The sequence below is a fragment of the Drosophila navojoa genome, chromosome 6 (genome assembly GCF_054131105.1).
Source record: "Drosophila navojoa isolate 15081-1374.11 chromosome 6, UAZ_NAV_1.0, whole genome shotgun sequence".
Lineage (NCBI taxonomy): Eukaryota > Metazoa > Arthropoda > Insecta > Diptera > Drosophilidae > Drosophila > Drosophila navojoa.
In genome coordinates, this window is record NC_142894.1 from 1143444 (window position 1) to 1166015 (window position 22572).

General features: G+C 34.8%; 2 protein-coding genes across 4 annotated transcripts; one reads left to right on the forward strand and one right to left on the reverse strand.

Moving 5' to 3' along the window:
* Positions 1-1567: 1567 nt before the first annotated feature.
* Positions 1568-22540, reverse strand: LOC108657887 (glutamate receptor ionotropic, kainate 2). 3 transcript variants are annotated; one of them, XM_089262948.1, is made up of 24 exons: positions 22255-22540; positions 21393-21806; positions 21113-21288; positions 20338-20391; positions 20108-20272; positions 19686-19838; positions 19031-19234; positions 18767-18970; positions 18591-18695; positions 17536-17793; positions 16951-17388; positions 16291-16488; positions 14647-15037; positions 10390-10433; positions 8498-9160; positions 7965-8060; positions 7532-7867; positions 6302-6386; positions 5634-5822; positions 4967-5203; positions 3821-4248; positions 3394-3511; positions 2713-3249; positions 1568-2395 (listed from the first exon to the last, which is right to left on the reverse strand). In XM_089262948.1, exons 1-24 carry the CDS (start codon positions 22451-22453, stop codon positions 1770-1772), a joined length of 6318 nt encoding a protein of 2105 aa, XP_089119074.1. In that variant the 5' UTR covers positions 22454-22540; the 3' UTR covers positions 1568-1769. The 3 variants fall into 3 exon arrangements, with proteins under 3 accessions (XP_089119074.1, XP_089119075.1, XP_089119076.1); XM_089262949.1 differs by lacking the exons at positions 1568-2395; positions 2713-3249; positions 3394-3511; ... (6 more) ...; positions 8498-9160; positions 10390-10433 and adding an exon at positions 13841-14267 and having other exon boundaries at positions 22255-22539; XM_089262950.1 differs by lacking the exons at positions 1568-2395; positions 2713-3249; positions 3394-3511; ... (7 more) ...; positions 10390-10433; positions 16951-17388 and adding an exon at positions 13841-14267 and having other exon boundaries at positions 22255-22539.
* On the forward strand, positions 12290-13738 carry Arl4 (ADP ribosylation factor-like 4). Its single transcript, XM_030388286.2, has 5 exons — positions 12290-12449; positions 12509-12628; positions 12690-12787; positions 12950-13052; positions 13125-13738. The coding sequence occupies exons 1-5, from the start codon at positions 12396-12398 to the stop codon at positions 13629-13631; spliced, it is 882 nt and encodes a 293-aa protein (XP_030244146.1). The 5' UTR covers positions 12290-12395; the 3' UTR covers positions 13632-13738.
* Positions 22541-22572: the final 32 nt, after the last annotated feature.

The following is a 22572-nucleotide window of genomic DNA, read 5'->3' on the forward strand; positions in this document are numbered from 1 at the left end:
AAATTCTCAATGCCAATGCAAAAATCCTCAATAGCTATAAAAAACAAGTAAGAAGACTCTAGTCGAGACTGTTCGATCTGATATTCTACTCTTTTAGGCACACATACATAAACACGCACGTAGTACAACTCGCTCTGCCAACTGCGCAGTAAGCAGCGACTGCGCTTGGGCTGCGCTGCAGTGTGAACAATATTATGAGAATTTGTTTGTTGAATAATTTAATTTCTAGACGTACGATCTTAATGAAACTTTCAGAACGTAAACATAATGTTTAAATGTGTGTACATTCCAAAGCACAAGTCTCTAGTACTTGAAATACGCCTTTTACAAAAGTGATGGAGAGCGGGTGAATTTAGGGGTAGGGGGTAAATTTTAATAATACCGAAATTATATAATTAGAAGCTCTAGCTCTAAAGGTGTAGAAGATATAAATAAATAACCAGATTTCGATAAGGTTTTTAATCGATAATAAAATATCGGAAGCAGTTATTGATTTTTAGTGATAAACTTGATATGCGCGTGGTATACACGGACCTAGGAAACAAAATTTCAAGTCTCTAGCTCTTATATCTTCTGAGATCGACGCGTTCATACATACGGACGGACAGAGAGACGGACAGGGCCAAATCGACTCAGCTTGTCGCCCTGATCAAGAATATATATACTTTGTGGGGTCTGCCATGCCTGTTACATACTTTTAAAAAAAAAACATTTTACCCTGATTTCCCATTTTCAATGGGTTCAGGGTATAAAAAAAAAAAAAAAAAAAAAAAAAAAAACAGTGAAAATTTTGAAGTCGGGCTTTACTGACCGCGGAATACTTATTCATATCCCATCAGCAATTTATTAGCTAAGTTTAGCTCTTATACTGTAGAAAATGAGGTCTCTAGTAAAATATACAAGAATTTAAAATAACTTTATCATCAGGTCCGATTTGTGAAGCCCCCTAAGAGAATAACGCTTATCTCGATCTGTCAAAAACGGTGGTTGAACGAATACACTTGATTTTGATGGTGTTTAGTTTTGTATTGATCTTTAATATTCTGAGCCTGGGTTTATATACCCAGACTCATGCATATTTTCAACCTTTAAATCTAGTGTATCTGTTGCGTAGTGTGTAAAGCTCAGCATTGGGCTATTACATATTATTATCTTATCGCTGAGTGTGTAAGACTCCGCGTTGGTTATTAGCTATTCTTATCCTATCGCTGAGTTTGTAAGGCTCAGCGCTCCTTTCTTACGTTATCTGGCTCTGGGGTTGCAAGGGCTGGTCTTCATTTGTCTATTTATACAGTCCGTAAATGTAACCCTTATCTTTTCACAGAGCACTACCTGATAATCGCTGAGTGCGTCGGAGGCATGTATACGATTTTCGTATATTCATATGTTCATGTCTGAACAGTGGTCGTCCAGATTAAAGCTTTGACAATATATGCTAGCATATGGGAATATCGGATCATTGTCGCAGTAGACATGAGTAAATAGACGGCCTACATGAGTAAGCATCAGCATAAATGTTCGCCAGCCCATATTAACATAAACCAAGGTAAACATGATTTAGAATAAATTAATTTTTAAAATGTTTAATTGAAAAGTTTCATATTTTTTCATAATTATATGTTATCGCTTAATAGCCGCTAATAAACAAACGCAATCAATCAATAATAAACAACAATATTAATATCGTACATATGCGTTAACAATCAGTTGAGCATGTCGTAAATCGAAATCGAAAATTTATATTGAAATCGATATCGATATAAATCGATTCAGAAGTCAGAATATGGCAGACTTTCTGTTGCTGCAACTGGCACTGTTTTTAGATGGTAGACACTCGGTTGGATATTGTTTGATCCTTTGCTCCAGCCCCGAGCGCAGTTGTTAAAGCTTTGATTGTTACCATGCACCACTTGTTGAGATCCAGCATAATACGATGTATTCGATCCATATGTAGGCGATGAAATCGTCGACCCACCCTCACGGCCACTAGTACCAGCAGATAGGAAAGGGGTTGGAGACCCATTTTGCACACCTCTATAGACAGGCTGTTTGTTAACATTGAGGAATCGTTTATTTCTCTGATCCGATGATTCTTGAAACTTCGATAGCTTATCGAACGACAATGGAGATGGACTAAAGTTGACCTGTGGTCCCGCCTGCTGCGAGCTGGATGGTAGCTTTTGATAACTGGTTGGATTATACAGCTGCTGCTTGGGTGGCACTGAATTATATAGACCAGATTTTTGATTCGCCACAGGGAAGCTATTATATGGTGGTGCGTCGTATGCCTTTGTAGAATAGTCCATGGGCTTTGGTGAGCTTTGGATATTATGTGTTGGCAGGCCAGGCGGAGGTGCATAGCTGGCCAAAGATATTTCCTTAGGTACATACAAGCCTATAAGAAAGGTGAGAAATAAAAATAAGTTAAATTAAATATGCATATTCATTCAACATTCATTATATATATAAAACACATTCAAAAAGTACGTTCATATGACATATTAACGAATAATTGGAGTTATAGCAGAAAGATGATCTGATGAGAAAAGTACGCAGCTCCTAACTCAAATTTTGGAATATAAACAAAAGAATCGAACAATTTATGATCAACAGTTTTTAAATTTTAATCAATACATATACTGTTCTTAGGATCAGTATTATACATATATCTTAACACCACAACACAAATCAGGGAACACATTTCGTCCATGCCTTTGATTGTCGCTCCGTCATTTATATGATCACTTGAATCACTCGACGTATTCAAAGTTTGAAACTGCGATTGTTTCTTATCGTTTGAAAATTCGCGTTGGTATTTCTGAATTGGTTCAGGTTCTCTTAGAGATTGCTGCTCAAAAGAGAATATTAATTCCCGTACATTAACTGATTCACTAGCTTCTTCAGTACTACTCCCTCGTCCAGCCACAGGTTCTTCAATTTCTGAACGTTTGGTTGGCGTTGTCTTCAGTGCGCTTATATTTCTGTTACCCATGGGCAGATTGACATTTGATTTCAGATTTAGTTCTTTCAATTGCTGTTGCATATAGCTTTGCTGAAATTGTTCTAACTGCTGTAGTCTCTTGTGAATTTCATCATTCAAAATAAATTCAGGTTGATGAAATTGCGTATTTATTCCATAAGCCTCGGGCTCAAGGAGTATCTGATCGTTGACGCAATGAAATGGTTTACCTAGATCCTGAATATTATGATTTATGAATTCTTGTTGTTGTTGGGATTGACAATGATACTCTGAAATATTTAAATTTTACATTAACTATAAAAGCAAATTGGTGTTTAGAAAGATAATATACTTTTAAACTAGAAACCTAAGCATTTGAGTCTAAGAAAATATATATATGTACTTTGCATTTCCAATTTTAAAAGTCTCTTTACCTCTTGGTAGTTCGACATTGCGACCTCCCCAGCCTTGAGCAACACTTGGCTTATACGCCAGTTCTCTCTGTGGATTGGATGGCTGAATCGGGTGACTTTTGCAGAGAGAATCAAGCGGCTGGAATATAAAAGAGTTGGTTTTAATTTCTTAATGTAAATTTTAAAAAGCTGAGTATGAAATGCATTTGGCTAGAAATTTAAAGCTAATTTAAGTTAGTTAGTTTATTTGTAATCAAAATTAAAATATAACCAGTTAGCAATGAGCATGAAACCCAATTCGATCTTACGTTTATTTTTTTTGTTATTTTTAGTAATTAGAAGCACAAAGAAGAAATATAAATATATAAATTTGTATGTGTATAATACAATGATTAAAATAGTAATATTTTAGACGTATAGATATATAATATAATAAGTAGGTACTTACACTTTTATATGAATCCTGTGCATAGTTCGATTGGGTAGCATATGAGGCAGGTGAATTCGTAAACTCTTGAGTGAAATGCACAGGTGATGGCTGGGTGAGTATGGGTGTCGGGCTTCTGTATTGAGATTGGTCCAAAAATGCGCTGCTCGCTGAACCGGTTTGTAAAGCCGCTTCCCACGGGGATTTGACTACCTGAACGCCAGCCTTTGAGTATTTCTCAATTAGTTGATCCTGATGCAGATTCAATTGGACACGATGCTTTCCAGCATCCGAATACGCAGGGACGATGCTTGGTGATGTAGCAGCCGGTCTATTGGCCTGATATTGCTGATAATCTGGAATACCAGATGGACTGTGAATTCCGGCATTTGTCTCATCGACTACCCAATTGTCAGCCTTTCTCCGACGTTTTGCAAAGAGCTCAGCTCCTTAATGGTTTGCCAAATCACGACAATTTCAGTTTTTTAGTTTAAATTCATAATTATTATAATTCAGCAGCAAGCAGGCCGAGGCGATTGGCAGGTTGTAAAAGCATGTTAAGTAAAGGAAAGTTATTATTTCAGTTAATTTAGAAATTGTTTCATTTGAATACTTTACAACTTTTTTATACCTGAGCACTCAAATTTTTATCTCCATATAATCCAATAAAACTACTTTGTACTCCTACGTTAAAGTTTTCTAATTAGCAATCCAAAAAAGGTACTAATAACATTCTGATAAGCTGATCCTTTCCTTCGATATTAGGATAGAGTCAATAGAGTCTCAGAAATTAGCAAACAACTTCAAATGAAATTAAATAGTTCCAATATACAGCTTATCACAAAAGAAGAAAATCCATACCTCTTGATAAATAACTATTATTAAAGGTTCTAGAAATTATTCCAAAATATTACATTTTTAAAGTTACTAAAAAATGGCCAGAGGTCATTTTAGAATTCATTCACATGAATTTATCAGAACAAAGCTCCATTCGTTCTTTTCTATTTTTCTTTTTCTATTTTCTATTTTATTTTCTATATCTATTTTTCTATTTTTCGTTCTTTTCTATGGTCAGTCTCAGTCTCGTTGATTTTGAAATATATGTATGTGACAAATCCTAAACACAGTAAAGTATCAAACATACTGAATAATTGAATAGTTAATTACCTCGACCTTTATGCAGTTGCAACGCAGTTATTAGCTCAGCGCAATTGTCGGGCGATAAAAGGCCCGATTCAATGTTTATCGATTCTTTTAATGAATTATAGTCACGCATTTGCCCACGTGGATTCATGACTAGTTTTAATGGCATTTTATCCAGCTTGATTAGTTCCGGCTGCAGCGAATTATCTTCCGCATTTTCTTTGCTTAAAGAGCACGTTTCGATGATATCTTTATCTTCTCCTATTGACAATGTTATATATATATATTTATATATTTCGATTGTAGATGAGGAAAAAATGGTTATGTTAATTATACTATACTATGAATTAAAACTGTTTTCTGAAGCTGGAGAATTATTTAAATAGAATATTTTTTGATTGAGAAACCAATAACGGCAACAGAGCATATATTATTGGCACTTTAATGAAGCCTATAAGACTTGAAAACCATGCAAAATATGCACACATATGAAGTGCTTATACCATTAATAATTACGCGCTTTTAAATAATACATCTAGTTTCAGGTTGCTCTCATTTCGCATAGTAATAATAAAATTCAAAGTCGATTCAGATATGTCCTTCCAAAAGTTATTTACACTTACATACCTGTGAAGTTCTTTTACATATATATAACATATATATAAGAGATATCTATTTTGTTTGTTTTTACCTTGACCACAACCTTCGTGAACCCATTTAACTGAGCGTTTTTTTCGATTCACATACATTGTTTGACCCTTAGAAGTTTGATTGCTTATATCGCTTAATGAATGCGAGATTCGGCGAGCAAGCTCAACTTGGTCCTCCACAGTGGGATGTAGTGTTGGCGAATAAAATGCTGATGAGGCATATAGCTTTCCTATTTTGAACAAATTGAATGCAAATTCAAACAGATTGACGCAACATACAAACAAATACATAGAATGTAATCATGAAAAGGCGATACGTAATCCACTCCTAATTCAAATATATTTAACGCATAGGCGCACTGTTGATAACTGGAAATCTATAGTTATTTACAATGATTAGAACTGATAATAAGAGATGATTTAAGAGACAGTATACCGGAAGTATTCTTTCATTTAACAAATATGAGGAGTCAAGGTATTTTCTGTTCAAGCTTGCTCGGAAAAAGTATATTTCGGAAATCTTTGTTAGTATTTGATTAGCTTATTGTTTTGCTGCTGCAATGAGAATAGCGTTAGAATGAGAAAGGCCTTTCAATTGGGACATATAATATATATATATATATTTATTTATTTATTTATTTTTTTTTTTTTTTTATTTTACGTATCACCTTTTTAAATCATATGTTTACTATTTTTGGGAATTACTTACGGTTCTTGGGCAATATTTGTGGCGCATCTGTCGCTGGAGTAAATATTTTTCGCAAATCAACTGTCCTCGATATGTTGGACGATTCCTATATTGATAACACATACACATACATATTTTTTGTTTTTTCTATGCTAGAGCTGGAAACATCACTCATTCTATGTAGATGTATCTGCGATCAATTTGAATCTATCTAGCATTTCTATGAAGTAGATATCTTGTCCCTATCTACCCAAAAAGGTCTACGTACATTTTGGTTCCTCCACAGTTTTCGGCTTAGTTCGAGCAAAATTTGCTTCTTACTTTCGTCGTATCGATCGCTGGGTCGAAAACCTCGTTTCCTTTCGATTATACAGTTTCTCGATCTATCCAAGTCAGTCGGATTATACGTTTGGCCTGGGCCCTTATTTATAGTTTTTGGAAAATGTGGTTGCATTGTTTCTCCACAACAAAAAGGAAACAATGTCAACTCGTAAAACGCCTTTGATGCGAATAAAATTTGTGTTTCTAATCGAATCATTTCATTTACATACACACATATTTTTTTGTTTTTGTATATGGTAGTACTATTTGTACATATGTACACACATACATATATGTGAATAGCTCTCTTAAATGCTAATTATAGAGCTCGAATAGTGCGATTCACATACATATCGATATAGACATTTATACACTCTCAGAGAATACATGAATATACATACATACATATAGTGTTCCTATGTACTTAATATGTAGCTATACATAATTTATTTCAGTATACGAATTATTTCGTGCTCTTTTTATTTTACGAGATCATTGGGCAAATGGCCAGATGAGAGAAAATTGTGATACCTATTTGTTATGCGTATATATTATATTTAGTGCCATTCCCATTGGGTATATATATGATATATATATGTGAGCAGTTACCAATTTTTGTATCAATTAAAGGCGCTATCAAGTCAAAAAGCTTAAAGGTACTTATACATATTTACAAATATGTATATAATTACAGTAAATATGTGTAATAACCAAAGCTACATGGACATGATTTGTGGGCATGACATTAAGAAAGAATAAACCCACCCCAATTATTTTAAGTTAGGACGGTATTTTACCAGCTTTGTAAATAGATTTATCTATGTCCTATGCCTTTCCTAATGACTTTCATTAAATGTTCTTAGACGGCAATAGACATATGTTATTGGTATGGTGTAATCGCAACGAATTAAATGCCATAATGTCACCTACCTGAAATTTATTTGAATCTTCTTGGCGTTGTGACATGGCTGTACGGCATTGATCCTGCTTAATTGTGGGTTCTATGTCCTCGATGTATTGACGGGGACTTTGAAGATGCTGCTGTTGAGGCACATACTTTTGCCGTAGCAGTTCCTGTTCCTTTAGTTGATTTTCCGCGATCAATTTTTGGGCTAACAATTGTTGCTGCTGAATCTGATTGGCCAACTCTTTCTGTTTTTGTATTAGCTGAAGTTCCTGCTCTTTAAGCTGAGCTATTTTCTCCTGAGCTTTAATGTTAATGTCAATATCAGATATTATGTTTTCGATTTGATTATTAATGTCTTTCTGAAAATGATAGTTAAATAGAAACTTTATTAAAAACAGACCAGCAAAAACATGTATACGAAAATTTTAAAAATATATTTAAATATTGTATACCTACATTTGATTTTACGGCATTTTCATCCTGAATTATTGTTGATTCAGCAGCAATTTCCGACTTTTCCGGAATATTGAATTGGGCTTTTTCATCTTTTGTCTATTAATAAAAACAATGTTTAATTGTCAAGACATGTGTATATGCGATCTTAAAACATGGTTTTTATATAAATAAAGCATTTCCGTTGGGTTTTCATATATCGTCGCATTTCCGCGAAATGATCGTACGTCGAAAAATGTAACTTTACAGAAGCATTTTTGTAATTTTATTAATGCATGTTAATGCATGTTCTGCATTAGATCTCTATTTCGCAAAAAATAAACATACGATCATTTCGCGGAAATGTGGCGATTTTTTGACTAGATTTAAAGAATATTATTTAGCAAATATTTTTTTCCGTAGTCTTAGAAGCTGTTTTTCAATAATAAATGCAGCAAGTGAATACCCTACAATTAAGTAAGCTTGTAAATATTTTGAAAATCATTTTGCGTCAATTTGTTTCAAATATATTTAGAGTTAAATCAAATCTTTTATACTTCTTTCTTGGTCCCGATCTCCAAGTTATCCCCATCGACATCATCTTCACCATCGCCACTTTCTTCTTGCTCTACTTCGGCCTCTTCCTCTTCTTCATCTTCCCCTTCTTCATCTTCCTCTGCTTCTTCTACTACTACAGCTCCTTCCATGATTTCAGTGTTGCCTTTGGCATCAGCTTCATTCGCTGTCTCATTAGCGTTGCTTAGGGCATCCGCATTGGAACTTGATTCCGTTACTTGTTCCTCTGTTTCGATATCCTCTTGGCCTTTGGGTGAAACGACAAGTGTTGTTGTTGTTGACGTTTTGCTTTCCTTATCAGAAATATCAGCTGGATCCGGCTCATTTTTGGCAACAACAATTGTTGTTGTCATTGCAGTTGCCGACCCGCCTTCCTTGTCTGGAACATCAGTACATTCGTTCTCCTTTTTGGTTACAACATCTGTCGTAGTTGTTAATGCTTCGCTTTCTTTTTCGATTTGGGGATCTGTTTCGAATTCTTTAACTGGTTTAACGTTCTCGTTTTTAATTACAACGACTGTTGTTGTTGTAGTTGTAGCCTGGTCATTTCCAACAACACTGCCTTCGGCCCTTTCCAGGACTTTTTCACCTGCATCGCCTATAACAACTTCCGGTTGTTCACTTTTGGTTTCATTTGCACTTGTCTTGATTTTTAAAATAACAAGAAACAGTAAAAAAAAAATTACATATTGCATATATATATATATTTATACATGAAGAGCAAGCATTCTGCATTTATGTGCAGCAGCATTATCATCATAACCGTCATCATCATCATCTCCATCTGTAATTCGCAGTTTTTTATGATGTTCGGAAAGTATATTGAATGCACCAAGTATTGAACCCTTTGAAGAACTGATATTTCAATAATTTTATTTCTTTATTTTTTATTTTTTTACATACAAGAATCAACACAGCGGGCTTACTAAGGGAAACTAATTGCTTAGCAACGTGATAAAAACATTCTAAGGTGTGTACAAGTACAAATCATTAGTTATCGAAATACGCTTTCTGCAAATTTAGGCAAAGAAAATTATGGGATAGTCGAATTATAATAAAAATCTAAATTCTAAAATACATCTAAAATACATCTGTATTAAAATTCATTCATTCATTCATCCATTTTCGTATGAACGCAACTTTTTCGGCGCTATTGAAGATAGAAACTTGAAAATTGGAAATCGCCCCACTAGTGGCCTGGCAAATCGGACCGCATCGACCACCCAAGATCACGAGCTGTGGCGGATATATCTACACCCATTGTGGGCGTGGCAAATCGGATAAAACTGTATCTCCAAGAGTTTTCAAGCTAGATTGCTGAAATTTTGCATGTAAGCTAATGTTATGATTCTATAAAGAATAAAATGCGTAGCAAATCGTACCTGAAGATACAGCAATTTTTAAAATTATTTTATATTTAATACACTATTAATGCTAGAGGCCTCAAATTTTGTATATTTACTGACCTCCCAAGACCAAAAAGTTTCGAGGGATATAAACGGCAAACGACAAAAGATTATATCTCCTAAATTATAAAAGCTAGAAGCTTCAAATTTGGAAAGTTAAGTTACAAGTTACCTCCTCTAGTGATGACCCAAAAGAATTTGTACGCCCCTTAAGGTCTGTGGCACATCGAAAAATACCCTGCAGATTTCACATTATTTGAGCGTAAGCATCCAAGTTTTGCATTTAGGGTACCATTAGCTCGTTCTAAGAACTGACCAAAAATAAGGACTGACCAAATGTGAGAAAACTTTATTTTCTACAGTATTAGAGCTAAACTCAGCTACTAAATGGCTGATGGGATTTTAATAAGAATTCCGCAGTCGGTAACGCCCGACTGCAACGTTCTTACTGTTTTTTTTGCACTTACCACGACTTTAGAATCCATTTTCAGTAAAATCAAAGTAAGTTGATCTACTGAAAAAAAAATCAAAAGAACAGTTATCATTAGAATGCTCTGACTCTTTCATACCACATTTTATTTTTAATAAATCTTTAATAGACGAGACTACTATCTGCCTCTATCCATTCTTAACTTTATTTTTGCATGCATAAAACAGAACCTGCAAATGCACATTCACACGCAAATAGGCACGCGCTCTGCTAACTCCGGTGCAGCATCTGAGTTTGGACTGCAGTGTTTGAACTTAATTGTAGAATAAACCCTCTTGTAGTAGACTTTCTACATACATACATATACAAATACATCAATTTAAGAACGGAAATTAAAATTCTTGTTTTGTATTTTGTATTTGTATATTACTTACTTGAAACTATAGGGTAAACCTGAAATTTGTATCTATCTTCAACAGTATTCGTAAAATGTGCTAATTAAAAACTAAATACTAACAGAATACTGATTATTTTTCAATATATATATATACATATATATATATATATATATATATATATATATATATATATATATATATGTATATATATGTATATGCATATTTGTATATGCATATGTACACCTTAAATGAAGATTCTATTGTCATCTTACATAACCCACTTATTATTTGCATTTTTCTAAAAAATATTTTAATCACAAGTTAAAAAGGTTACTTTTTTATTAATATAAAGAAAACGGCTATGGTACATGCAGCTTACCACTTCTAGTTTTTATGAATGAAAAATTCTAAAGGGTACAGCGTGCTGCAAAATCGAAAATTCAATTATCGGTCTACACTTGTATAAGATAACAATAAAATTAAAATGCCGACCGGACTAAAATAATAACCTCGAACGAATAAAATCTACATATCATCTACACATACATATACAGTCACGCGTATTGTCCGTACGTATTCTGCTCGATTCAAAGAATATGAGTGCACGATATTTCTAGCGTCCACACGCTGTTTACAGTGTCCACATTATTTTTCTATTTTATACTGCCAATTTCCTCTCCATCAAGATATATACCATATGTATGTAGTTTTTGTATGCGTAACTATGTATGTATGCATGTACCCATCTATGCTTGCATGTATGTATATATATGTATATACATTTATAAATATATACATATATATATACGCTTATATATGAACAGTGCGTTATAAAAATATATGTATTATATATGTATATATACACATATGGCCCAAATGTACACGTACATACATGCTCCGATTTTTAGCAGCTGCGCACACTATGTCCCAAATGTTTATTTTATTAGACATGTACTTTAAAACAAGTATTTAAAGAATCGTCTAATCTAATTGTCATACTCTTCATTAATGGAGTTATATCTTTACATGCAGGATATGTATGTATATTTTGAGGAGCTGGGCCTTTTATTTTCAGCACACAAGTAGAGAAACTAACAGTTTACAAACTTTTCAAACAGTAATGCAGTTATTTAGAAGTAGTTAAAATACATATATATCAATCTTAACACATTCAGATATAGCAGTACTTTGAAAAATGTTATTACCACTGTATATTTTAAAAACTAAGAATAATGTCCGTTACGTGTACTTTAACAGCTGCTAACTCGCTCTAATATCCGTATGCTAACATACTCATATAGCAATCGATGTTAGCTGTAGCTAATATGTTGTTAGTTTCGATTAGTTACCACAGATAAATTTATTTTAAAAATAAATATTTTAGTATAAATTTATGTTTATACATTTAAAAATATAACATGATTTAACATTTATATATATGATAATATACAAACATCGATTATATCTCAGCACATAGGCATTTAAAAATATATTCCTTACGATTTATAAATATACAATTTATCGATAGCTGCGCACACTTGTTTTTCATGTGGAATATTAATTGCAATGATATGATATATCGATACAATAATTAGCATCCCTAAGTAAAACTGTGGTAGCAATAATGTAAGAAAAACAAGTAAAAATGGGGGCAACGATAGTAAAAAATGGAAATTTATTGGATGCATTGCCTACACAGGTAGCCGCACACTGTCGTTTAACTATTAACAAATGATAAATATAAATATGTAATTGCAGGGAACATTACACGTTGTAATGCTGGGCTTGGATTCTGCTGGGAAAACAACAGCATTATATAGACTTAAGTTTGATCAGTATTTAAACACAGTACCCACTATCGGATTTAATTGCGAGAAAGTACGCATTACAATTTGAGGAATCGACGAAAGTTCAAATTAATTAAGTTAAGCTGTTTCAGGTGCAGGGTACCTTGGGCAAAGCGAAGGGAGTTCACTTTCTCGTTTGGGATGTGGGCGGACAAGAGAAACTTCGGCCGCTTTGGCGAAGTTACACTCGGTAGGTAAACAGAAGTTTACTATCATTATGCATACGCACATACATTTGTATATATATATATATACTCGACGAATATTCCTATAAAAAAGCAAAGTACAGGCGTTTTAATCAATATATAAAACTTATATATATGCTTTAAATCAATATTTAATAATTTCCTAGCTGCACTGATGGTATTCTATTCGTTGTGGATTCGGTTGATACGGAGCGCATGGAAGAAGCAAAAATGGAGTTAATGCGTACAGCCAAATGTCCGGATAACCAGGTCTGAGTTTGATTTAAAGCTCAAAATCAGAGCTGCCATATGTAGCACTATATTTAATTTAATTGATTTCAGGGTGTTCCTGTGCTGATTTTGGCGAATAAACAGGATCTACCAAGTGCATGCTGTCCCAAGCAACTTGAAAATCTTTTAGGATTACATGAGCTACACTATCCAATATCGAATCTCTCAAGTACTTCCACCTCGACTTCAACTGGCAACATTGCAGGTTTTGCCACATCAAACCAAAGTTATACAGATTATGGCAAAACTTCCCTAACTAATGTAAATAAGGACACTGATAATAGTCACGTAAGAAGTACAGATTATTTCCAGCTTGATTCTGAAAGCACTTTCTCCCACGCGGATTCTAAATGCAAGGTCTCCAGTTCACCTGCCGCGTTGAGCAATCCACAACAGCAACTCACACTTAAGCACACTAATTTAAATGTCAAAGGTTGGTACATACAGCCGGCTTGTGCTATAACTGGCGAGGGGCTACAAGAAGGTTTGGATGCTTTATACGACATGATTTTAAAGAGGCGAAAAATTAATAAGAATCATAAAAAGAATAAACGGTAATATTGTTATAAGCTGATGATCGTAAAACATTAAGTCTGCTTAGCACAATTAAATTAATGTACACGCACTTAAAAAAAAAATAAAAATATCGCATATGTACAAATGTACTGCTCCTTTTGTGCTTCATATTTTAGGACGAGGAAAGATTTCAACACGCTGAATATAAACCTGAACATAATTTGCGATGATATGATATGTAAATTTGAGGCTTATTCTCTTGGCAACAAATTTTTATTTTCGTTTTAATCTTGATAAAAAAAGTAGATGTCCCTAAAGTAGACATGAATGTATGTAAATGTAAGTACACAAAACTTAATTTTAAAAGTCTTAATCAAAATTTATTTATTTTTCTGCTTCAATTAAAAAAGTTATAATGAACTCCCAAGTTTGGCATTGTTACATTAGTTGGCACATAAGTGGACCCTGGGGCGCACTTGAGGCAGTCACGTTTGAGTGCCGGCCTTTGCTTCGATTTTGATCCCTGGCAGTGCATGGCGAAGCGCAGCTCTTCGGCCATTTCCGAGCATAAGGATTGATTGTCTGTATGCAAATTTTTCTTCGAATTCCAACAGAATTCAAAAATCGCCACCACCACAGCAAGCGCTAAGCCACAAAGTAGAACAACGAAAACACCGCCTAAAAAGTATAAAAAAGCATATATGTATATTTATGTGTGTATGTTTGTATGCATATATGTATGCATAGTTTGGCAGTAGGTCATTCATACACATGAATATAAATCTTATATATAAAATTCTCGTATCGCGGTGTTTGTTGCCAAACTCCGAAACGGTTCGACCGATTCTCACGAAATTTTGTGTGCAGCTCGGTAGGTCTGAGGTCCAAACTTTAAAAGATGGACCACTTCATTTCAGATTCACATGATAGTTTTCGGTCATGCTCTCATTTAAAACAATTATTCATGCACATTTTAATTATCGTAATAAAAACTCTACTAGATGAACACAACAAATCATAATGCTCTATGTATACAATAAAATACACATGTACATACCAATATTTTCAACACCTAATGCATTTGCTTTCGATTCCTTGCTTTTATCATCTCTGTTGCAGACATCGCCCGTATTCTTCCACCATTTGTCATAGAGTATTTGTATAATGCCTTTTTCTTGCAATTCCAAAATAGCTAATGAGATTTTATCCCGCCATGGGGAGCCCTTTGGCGTTGCAATGCCATAGCCTTTCGAGTCAAGCAGCCCCCCTATTTGAGTTAAGTTACAATCTCGCTGAACTGCATAGTCCAACATTGTTGACTCCATTAAAAAAGCATAGTTGCCCTCCATCACTCGTTTGATGCCATCCTCGTACGTTTTGACGAACACGGAAGTCTTCCGGTTTTCCATGTATCGCCACATTTTTTGATATATCCCAATTTTCGAGTCCTGGTAGATAAATGCAATGAATCGATAAAAGTTTATGTACACAATTTAAATTGGTATTAAAATATCATATAACAACAGCATATATCATATAACAAGAAAGCCCGACTTAGCAAAAAAATTTACTTGTATACATATGTATGTATGTAAATTTATATACACGCCTGAGTCTATATTAAAAGGTTAGAGACTCTAGCTCTGAGGATGTAGAAGATATAATTTGTATACCCATTCCCAGTTAAAAATGGGAAATTAGGGTATACATGTACGTAACAGGCAGAAGGAGGAGTGGCACCATTATAGCCTAATTTGCTGTTTTTAATGGGCTCAGAATATAACAAGTAAGAAAGCTCTAGTCGAGACTGCTCGACTACGAGATCCCCTGAACCCTCTAAGCAACTGATATTGCAATAATAATTCGGACACTCACATATACGGGCGATTGCGCTTGGGTTGCGCTGCAGTGATCGCAATATAATGAGAGCTTATTTGTTGAATAATTTAATTTCTAGACGTATGATCGTAATGAACGTAATCATAATGTATAAATGTATGCGTATACCGGAGCACAAGTCTCTAGTATTTGATATACGACTTTTACAAAGATGAGGGTGAGGGGGTGGATATAGGGGCGGGTGGTAAATTTTAACAAAAACCGAAATTGTATAAAATTCATCTTAATATACATTTTAAATTTGGAGACTCTAGCTTGAAAGATGTAGGAGATATAATTATTTAAGTGATCTTCGATAAGGTTTTTTATCGATAAAAAAATATCGGAATGAGTTATCGTTTTTTAGTGATAAACTCGATATGCGCGCTGTATTTACGGACATTTAAAAAAAAGTTGAGGTCTCTAGCTCTTATATCTTCTGAAATCGACGCGTTCAAACATACGGACGGACGGACGGACAGACAGACGGACAGGGCTAAATCGACTCAGCTCGTCGCCCTGATCAAGAATATATATACTTTGTGGGGTCTGCCATGCCTCCTTCTGCCTGTTACATACATTTCAACAAAACCATTGTACCCTGATTTCCCATTTTCAATGGGTTCAGGGTATAAAAACCGCCAAGCCAGGCATTGCGTGTTGTCGTTATCATTGTCAACACCGTCTTTTCTCTGCTTGAATATTAAGAGCAGTTGCAATGAAATCGTGCTGGAATATCTGGTACTACTTTATACGTGTTTAGTGTGCATATGCCATCATACATAAATTGAATATATATATATATGAATAAATGCATATTCACCCTGAAAAACGTCATCGTTGATCCGCCCTCCAATGTGCCATACTGAATTTCCGTTTGGTCGGCCAAATCAGCGGCACTTTCGATTGGTGTTATCATTCGCTCGACTGTCAAAAAGGCAGCTAAATTCGCGGTGTATGACGAGATTATGATCAAACAAAAGAAAAACCAGCAGCCGCCAACAATGCGTGTCGATGTCGCCTGAAAAATTAAAAAAGTTCAAGATATTGCATATATGTATACATATATGCACAATTAATTGAACAATTTGAATTATTGGGTTATCCGAATGTTGATGTAATCGAAGGACAGTTAAGTATATATGTCTACTTTACAGTAGAATCCAGTTGTAGCCTAAAAAAAAAAAAAAAAAACAAACCCGTTTACATAGAGAGTATTATGTGATCCGATTCCGAAAAAATAAACACTGAAGACAGATATGTAATAAAGACGTCACCGATGTCATATTGAGCCTTGAGCATTTCGATTACTTCCAGCTAATCCCACGAGACCTTACATTGCAATACGTTGTAAGCTTTAGGGTAACGCATATCTGTATTCTGATTCTACATGGGCAACGATGTACATTTTTGTAATACTGCGCTTCTCAACTGTGTAATAGGGATGGGGCAGATGGTATTTAGTAGATGGTGATATTCATACCCTGGGATAGAGATCGGCCCCTTGCTGCATAAGAGCGCCGATTGCAAACCAAAAGCTATTTTTCAGTGTAAAACTATTCTGTACGGTCTCTAGTTCCAAAGTATCATCAGAATCTGGGTTATCGTCAAGATCGACATCAATGTCATCGTTAGCATTATAATTATCATCGTTATTATGTGTTCCATCATTAGTAGAGTTTGCAATAAATTTTAATTCGAAATGGTCGTAAGCATTATTCGCTTTACGAATTTTCCGCAGCATATGATCACAGGCCATGGAGCAGGCGGGCTTTGATCGTACCCATTCCATTGGTGACAGTCGTGCTACTATCCAGATACACATGGATACTAAAATGTACCCAAACGCTATATAAAACCAGATTTCTATAGCGAGCGGATTCATAAAAGAGAAAAACTTGGTTTGTGCACGATCTGAAATCTGCAAATGGATAATGTACTTAAATGAAATATGTAAGAGTAAACAAAAAAACGATATTTCAATACTTTGGCCTTTTTGGGATAGGAGACCACAATTATCGATATATACATATATAGATACATACATATATGCAAGTGCAGTGTTTACCTTCGGATTTAGTCCAGATCCTTGTCTTAAGAACGTTCCCGTTATGAACCAAAAACTGTTTGATATCGAAAACTGATTCTCAACGATATCAGTATCCCTATAACATGGATGCGGATTTTTCCATTCATATGGTGAAAATCGAGCCATCACAAATAGCGCGAATGATACTAATATATAAGCAGCTAGCACATATAACCATATCTCGATTGCCAATGGGTTCATAAAGGAAAACAGTCGTGTGGGTTGACTGGTTGGCACCTAAAGATAGTGATCAAGGGCCTTTAATCAATATAATGAAAAGCTAAACTTTAAGAAAATAAATACATGTTTAAAGTTGTGTATGGATGCATGCCGATTTACAATACATAAACACATGTACATGTATATGTAATTATTGCCAAGCGACGTGAATATATACATTATAAATAACAAACAAGTAAATTTCAGTTGAACGCAGACGACTCCGTTATACTCGCTCATAGCTGAGGATATCTAGCTACGACCGTCCGTCTTACCCTCCGTATAAAGAGCAGCGATATCATACCCCATAAAAATAATAAACTGATATTCGTTTTCTAATATGTCACCCCCCCCCCCCCCCTCCTCCCCTTCCCATCAAATCGGATTTTGTTCATAGGCCTTCCATTTCGTTCGAGACGCTTATTTTAGAGTCTGAGGCTTAGAATTAATATTCTTGAATGAATCCCGCTGCTTATCCCTCTCGCTCTCGTCCATCATTGTGCGCTATAAAAATATATCCATGGTATTAACAGGTTTATTTATATTATATACATATAACATTTTGTATAGGGGCTATGAAGTAAAGACTATCACGTCAAGATTCGTACAAAATCGAAGTGGCTTAATTTGTCCCTTCTTCCCTAGGAAGTATCAGACAACAGACAACCGACGCGTGGAGTTCTTTACCTTGATAATGGATAAAACCAATATTGGGAACACTAGCCCATACGTGCATATACATTATATTGATAGCAATAGTGACATAACAAATTTGGGCAAGTATTTCGGACCTGAATGATATAACTGATTATTACCTTGAATAGAATACCAATGCCGAGATTCATAAATGGCTTGGTAAAGTCAATTACACTTTCTCTTGCATAGTTAATGGTCATCGAAGCCACAGCCAAATCGGCGCGCTATTAATTTGTTAAAGCGTTATTATTATTGAAGTGTAAATTTTGATATACAAATATAGAGATCTTCTTGCCCTTTCCATTAGCTCCTGAACGATTCCATTCCAAGAGTTCGTTTCGGGTATGTACACCCCATACATATTATCGGGCACCAGTTCGATTTTATATTGAAATCCAACTTGTTGTGCTATGGCCTTCAGTAGATCAATGCAGAAGCCCTCAAATCTAGCGTTTCCCGTTAAGTTTGCATCCTCCTTGACCATGACATACGGACGTTCCTTGAAGCTCGCAAACAGTAAATATTACGATACAAATGAATATATAAATTCTAGACATACCTCTCTCGTCATTACAATCAGCGTAATATTTGCAATATTGGAATCGTAAAATGCCGTTGGGTCGGAAATATTAACGCCTGCATCCGGCTGCCAAAAACCCACCTTTTGTATTACCTCTTGCTTTAATTTGAGTATGTCGACTTTAAATTTGTTCCTTCGCCCCTCAATGAAGTTCACTTTTCCAGTCAAGCCATCAACTGCTGCCTATAAGCAGTGAAACCAAAATAATTGTAAGAATAACAAAAACCGAAATTCTATAAAAATAATCACAAATCTATGTTTAAAATTTTAAGACTCTAGCTCTAATTATCTAGAAAATATAATTTTAAGTCTGAATTCAACTCAATATACGCGTGACATTCGTTTGTAATTATCATATTTATATACACACTAAATAGGAAGTCTACAGGTCCAATAGTATTCCAATGAGGCTCAAACAACAAAATCAATTTGTTGATAATTTTCGATAAAAACTTATCGTATGAGCTATCGAAAAAATATGATAACCTCGAACTGCGTATTCCCATTTTCAATGGGTTCAGGGTATAAATATTGAAGTGTCTAGCTCTTATATTCTCTGAGATCGATCGTGACGGACGGGCAGACAGATATACAGTATACACTATGACAATTATAATTCAAATTGTTCACATACCGAATTTATGTAGTTATAGAGGGAAAGTCCGTCACTCCAAACTCTGTCTGAGTTACACGAAAGGTTTTTAAATGATAATGTGTGACTGCTATCCAGTTGTTTGAGTCCGTGGGCAAAGGCGTAAACTGAGTCAAACATTAGGGCAGATTCTGTCTGAAATATTAAACAATAGGTTGATGATAAATAAAGCATTCTAGTCTACCCTGCGAAGGCACAGCTAATGTTTCTACTGTTGACCTCCCTGACTTACAATTTATAGGTTGCATTAATTCATTTGTTTTGATTGTATATGTTAATGCTTGGAACATTTTATATGTATATATAGATGAAAGTGTCTTCTTTCTTATAAAAATGCAGGAATCATCCAAAATTATTATTGAAGTGCCAAGCAACAGAGTTTCAATATCTAACATGAGTATTACCTGTATGTACGGGATCCCATTGATCAAGTCTAGCCCGCTGTGTTGGAGCTTCTGCATCTGATCAATTACATCCTGATAACGCTTACTTCCGACGTCAACCAATCGAAAGGCCGTTATATTGACGCTGTTGTATCTGAAATCCTCCAGATCAAATGTCTCTATGTCCTAGACACACATACAGAGATACACAACATTTTTTATCTAAGATATCTTGAGATACTGATACTCACGAAAGTTGTAAACATATAATGATATCGATGGTCGTTCATTTGCAGCTGCAAAATCTGTGGTTGAGAACCGTTCAAAGTAGAGCGTAATTTAAATCAATATATATATATATATATGCATTAATCTAAATTTAAATGTATGTATATGCTAGCTACAAGAAATTTTACCAGTTTCAAAATCTACAGCCCTTTATTGTTTATTAATATAAGACAGAGCCCGGGGTGCCGCACCACCTTTGGATTATATATAATTGATCTATTTTTCTGTAGGAACGTTTTCCTACCGTAACCTATGGGAAATGGCGGGAACTGACTTAAGTTGTGTTCTTTGACTGAACATTATCGATTAGATAACGACCAACGTTGTAGAGGTACTCTGGCACTTACACAACTGAATATTAAATTTTTCCCAAGGTTTTTTGAAATTCAATACTTCGATTTAATTTTCAAAATTTATTTTTTTTAGTTTTAATTTAAAAATTCAGATTTTTCCATTCGTTTCCCCTATGTACTTAGGATTGAGCTTTCGAAAAAAAAAAAGCAAAAAAAAAACAATTATTTCGATGTCAAGAACAAGATATAAAGTTTTGGAAACAGCAGAGCCATGCTCTAGCGCTCAAACGAAGCTGATAAAATGTCATGTCAGCTGGAAACCCAACTATGGCAAGATTTCTGTTCAAATAATTTGTAGCAGCATCTACTCATAGTACACACATAAATATACCATAACAATAACAATATATACAAAAGCAAATGATAGTAAATAAATCATTCGTACTGATCGAAAAAATTTTTTGATATTAGTTGGATTGGTGTCAACTATTATTTTGTAAATTTCCTTTTGACGTATTGCACGTAAAACTTGACGATAAGTCTCCGGATTTGCTTGCCTTATATACATTTCAGTTCTCATCTCTGCGGATGAGTGAATAAGGTCCTGTTGTTTAAAAAGTCCTTCAAAAAAATAAAACACAGATTTACAATAATCGAAAAATTTTGTTATTTACCGCATTTAGCAAAAGCTCTCATGTTTATATATGAATATGGTTGTTATTTACCGTAATCTTCTTCGTAAATAATAGCGACTTTAGTCCAGTTGAGATACATCATCAGATCACGGTAGGCCAAATTCATGATGTTTTGAGAAGGATATAGGTTGATCGAGAATTCTTTGGCACTAACTTCTAGATCGATGCGAGCTTCAATGTGAGGTATATCGAATGCTTCGCAAATTGATTGCACATGACTGGCTAGCAATGGATCGCTGGGACCGAATATGGCCTGAACACCAGCTTCCAACTGCCGACAGACCTTCTTCGTAGTGCGAAAGGAATCATCGCGGGGTACGTATTCGATATCATACACCAGCTGTGTATTGGGCAGGAGTATTTTTTCTTTATTTATGCGATAAATCGCATATTTAAACGCCGATTCGACACTACCTTCTCTTTCTTCTTCTGTAAAAATTGCACCTACAAATATGAGACAATTGAGAATCAGTCAATTGTCAGTCAAAATGCAAAGAACTATTTAAAATAAATTAAAGTGATGTCTTATACGATTATGTTTTAGTGATAAACTCAATATGCGCGTGATATACACGGCCCTGGGAAAAAAAATTCAAGTCTCTATATCTATCGTATCTATGAGATCGAAGCGTTCATAGATACGGACGGACGGACAGACAGACGGACAGGGCTAAATCGACTCAGCTAGTCGCCCTGATCAAGAATATATATATACTTTGTGGGGTCTGCCACGCCTCCTTCTGCCTGATTTCCCATTTTCAATGGGTTCAGAGTATAAAAGAAATGTTAACACAATATTAGCTTATTATTAAATTTCAATTCGGCAGTAAATTCATAATTTTAGTAACCAATTCCAAAATGATAATACCATTTTAAAAAAAAGTGAACCTACCGACTCGTATTACTGGTGGCAAGGCATTTGCTACCAGAACCATCGACAACAAAGCCAAGTGCACGATGGTATATAGTCCAAGGGAGGGTTTCAATCGCATTGCCTCCTTTGACACAGGTGCGCCACGTTTCAATGACCGCAATCGTTTCCAGCGAGAAAAACAATCGTTGAAATTGTATACGCACGTACTATAATACATGTTGCATATTGTTTAGTATGCCCTCTGATTTCGATTTCAGATTTGCAACTAGATAGACCTTGACCAAGCTTAAGTTCTGTACGAATGCGATTCGACCTTATTCAAATTATTTAAAGGAA

Coding starts and splice junctions, on each gene's coding strand:
- Arl4 (XM_030388286.2), top strand. CDS start 12,396: ATGGGGGCAACGATAGTAAAAAATGGAAATTTATTGGATGCATTGCCT. Junction 12,629..12,689: donor TCGGATTTAATTGCGAGAAA/GTACGCATTACA, acceptor AAGCTGTTTCAG/GTGCAGGGTACCTTGGGCAA. Junction 13,053..13,124: donor CCAAATGTCCGGATAACCAG/GTCTGAGTTTGA, acceptor AATTGATTTCAG/GGTGTTCCTGTGCTGATTTT.
- LOC108657887 (XM_089262948.1), bottom strand. CDS start 22,453: ATGTATTATAGTACGTGCGTATACAATTTCAACGATTGTTTTTCTCGC. Junction 6,387..7,531: donor AAGATTCAAATAAATTTCAG/GTAGGTGACATT, acceptor TTATCAATATAG/GAATCGTCCAACATATCGAG. Junction 5,204..5,633: donor TCACGAAGGTTGTGGTCAAG/GTAAAAACAAAC, acceptor CATTGTCAATAG/GAGAAGATAAAGATATCATC.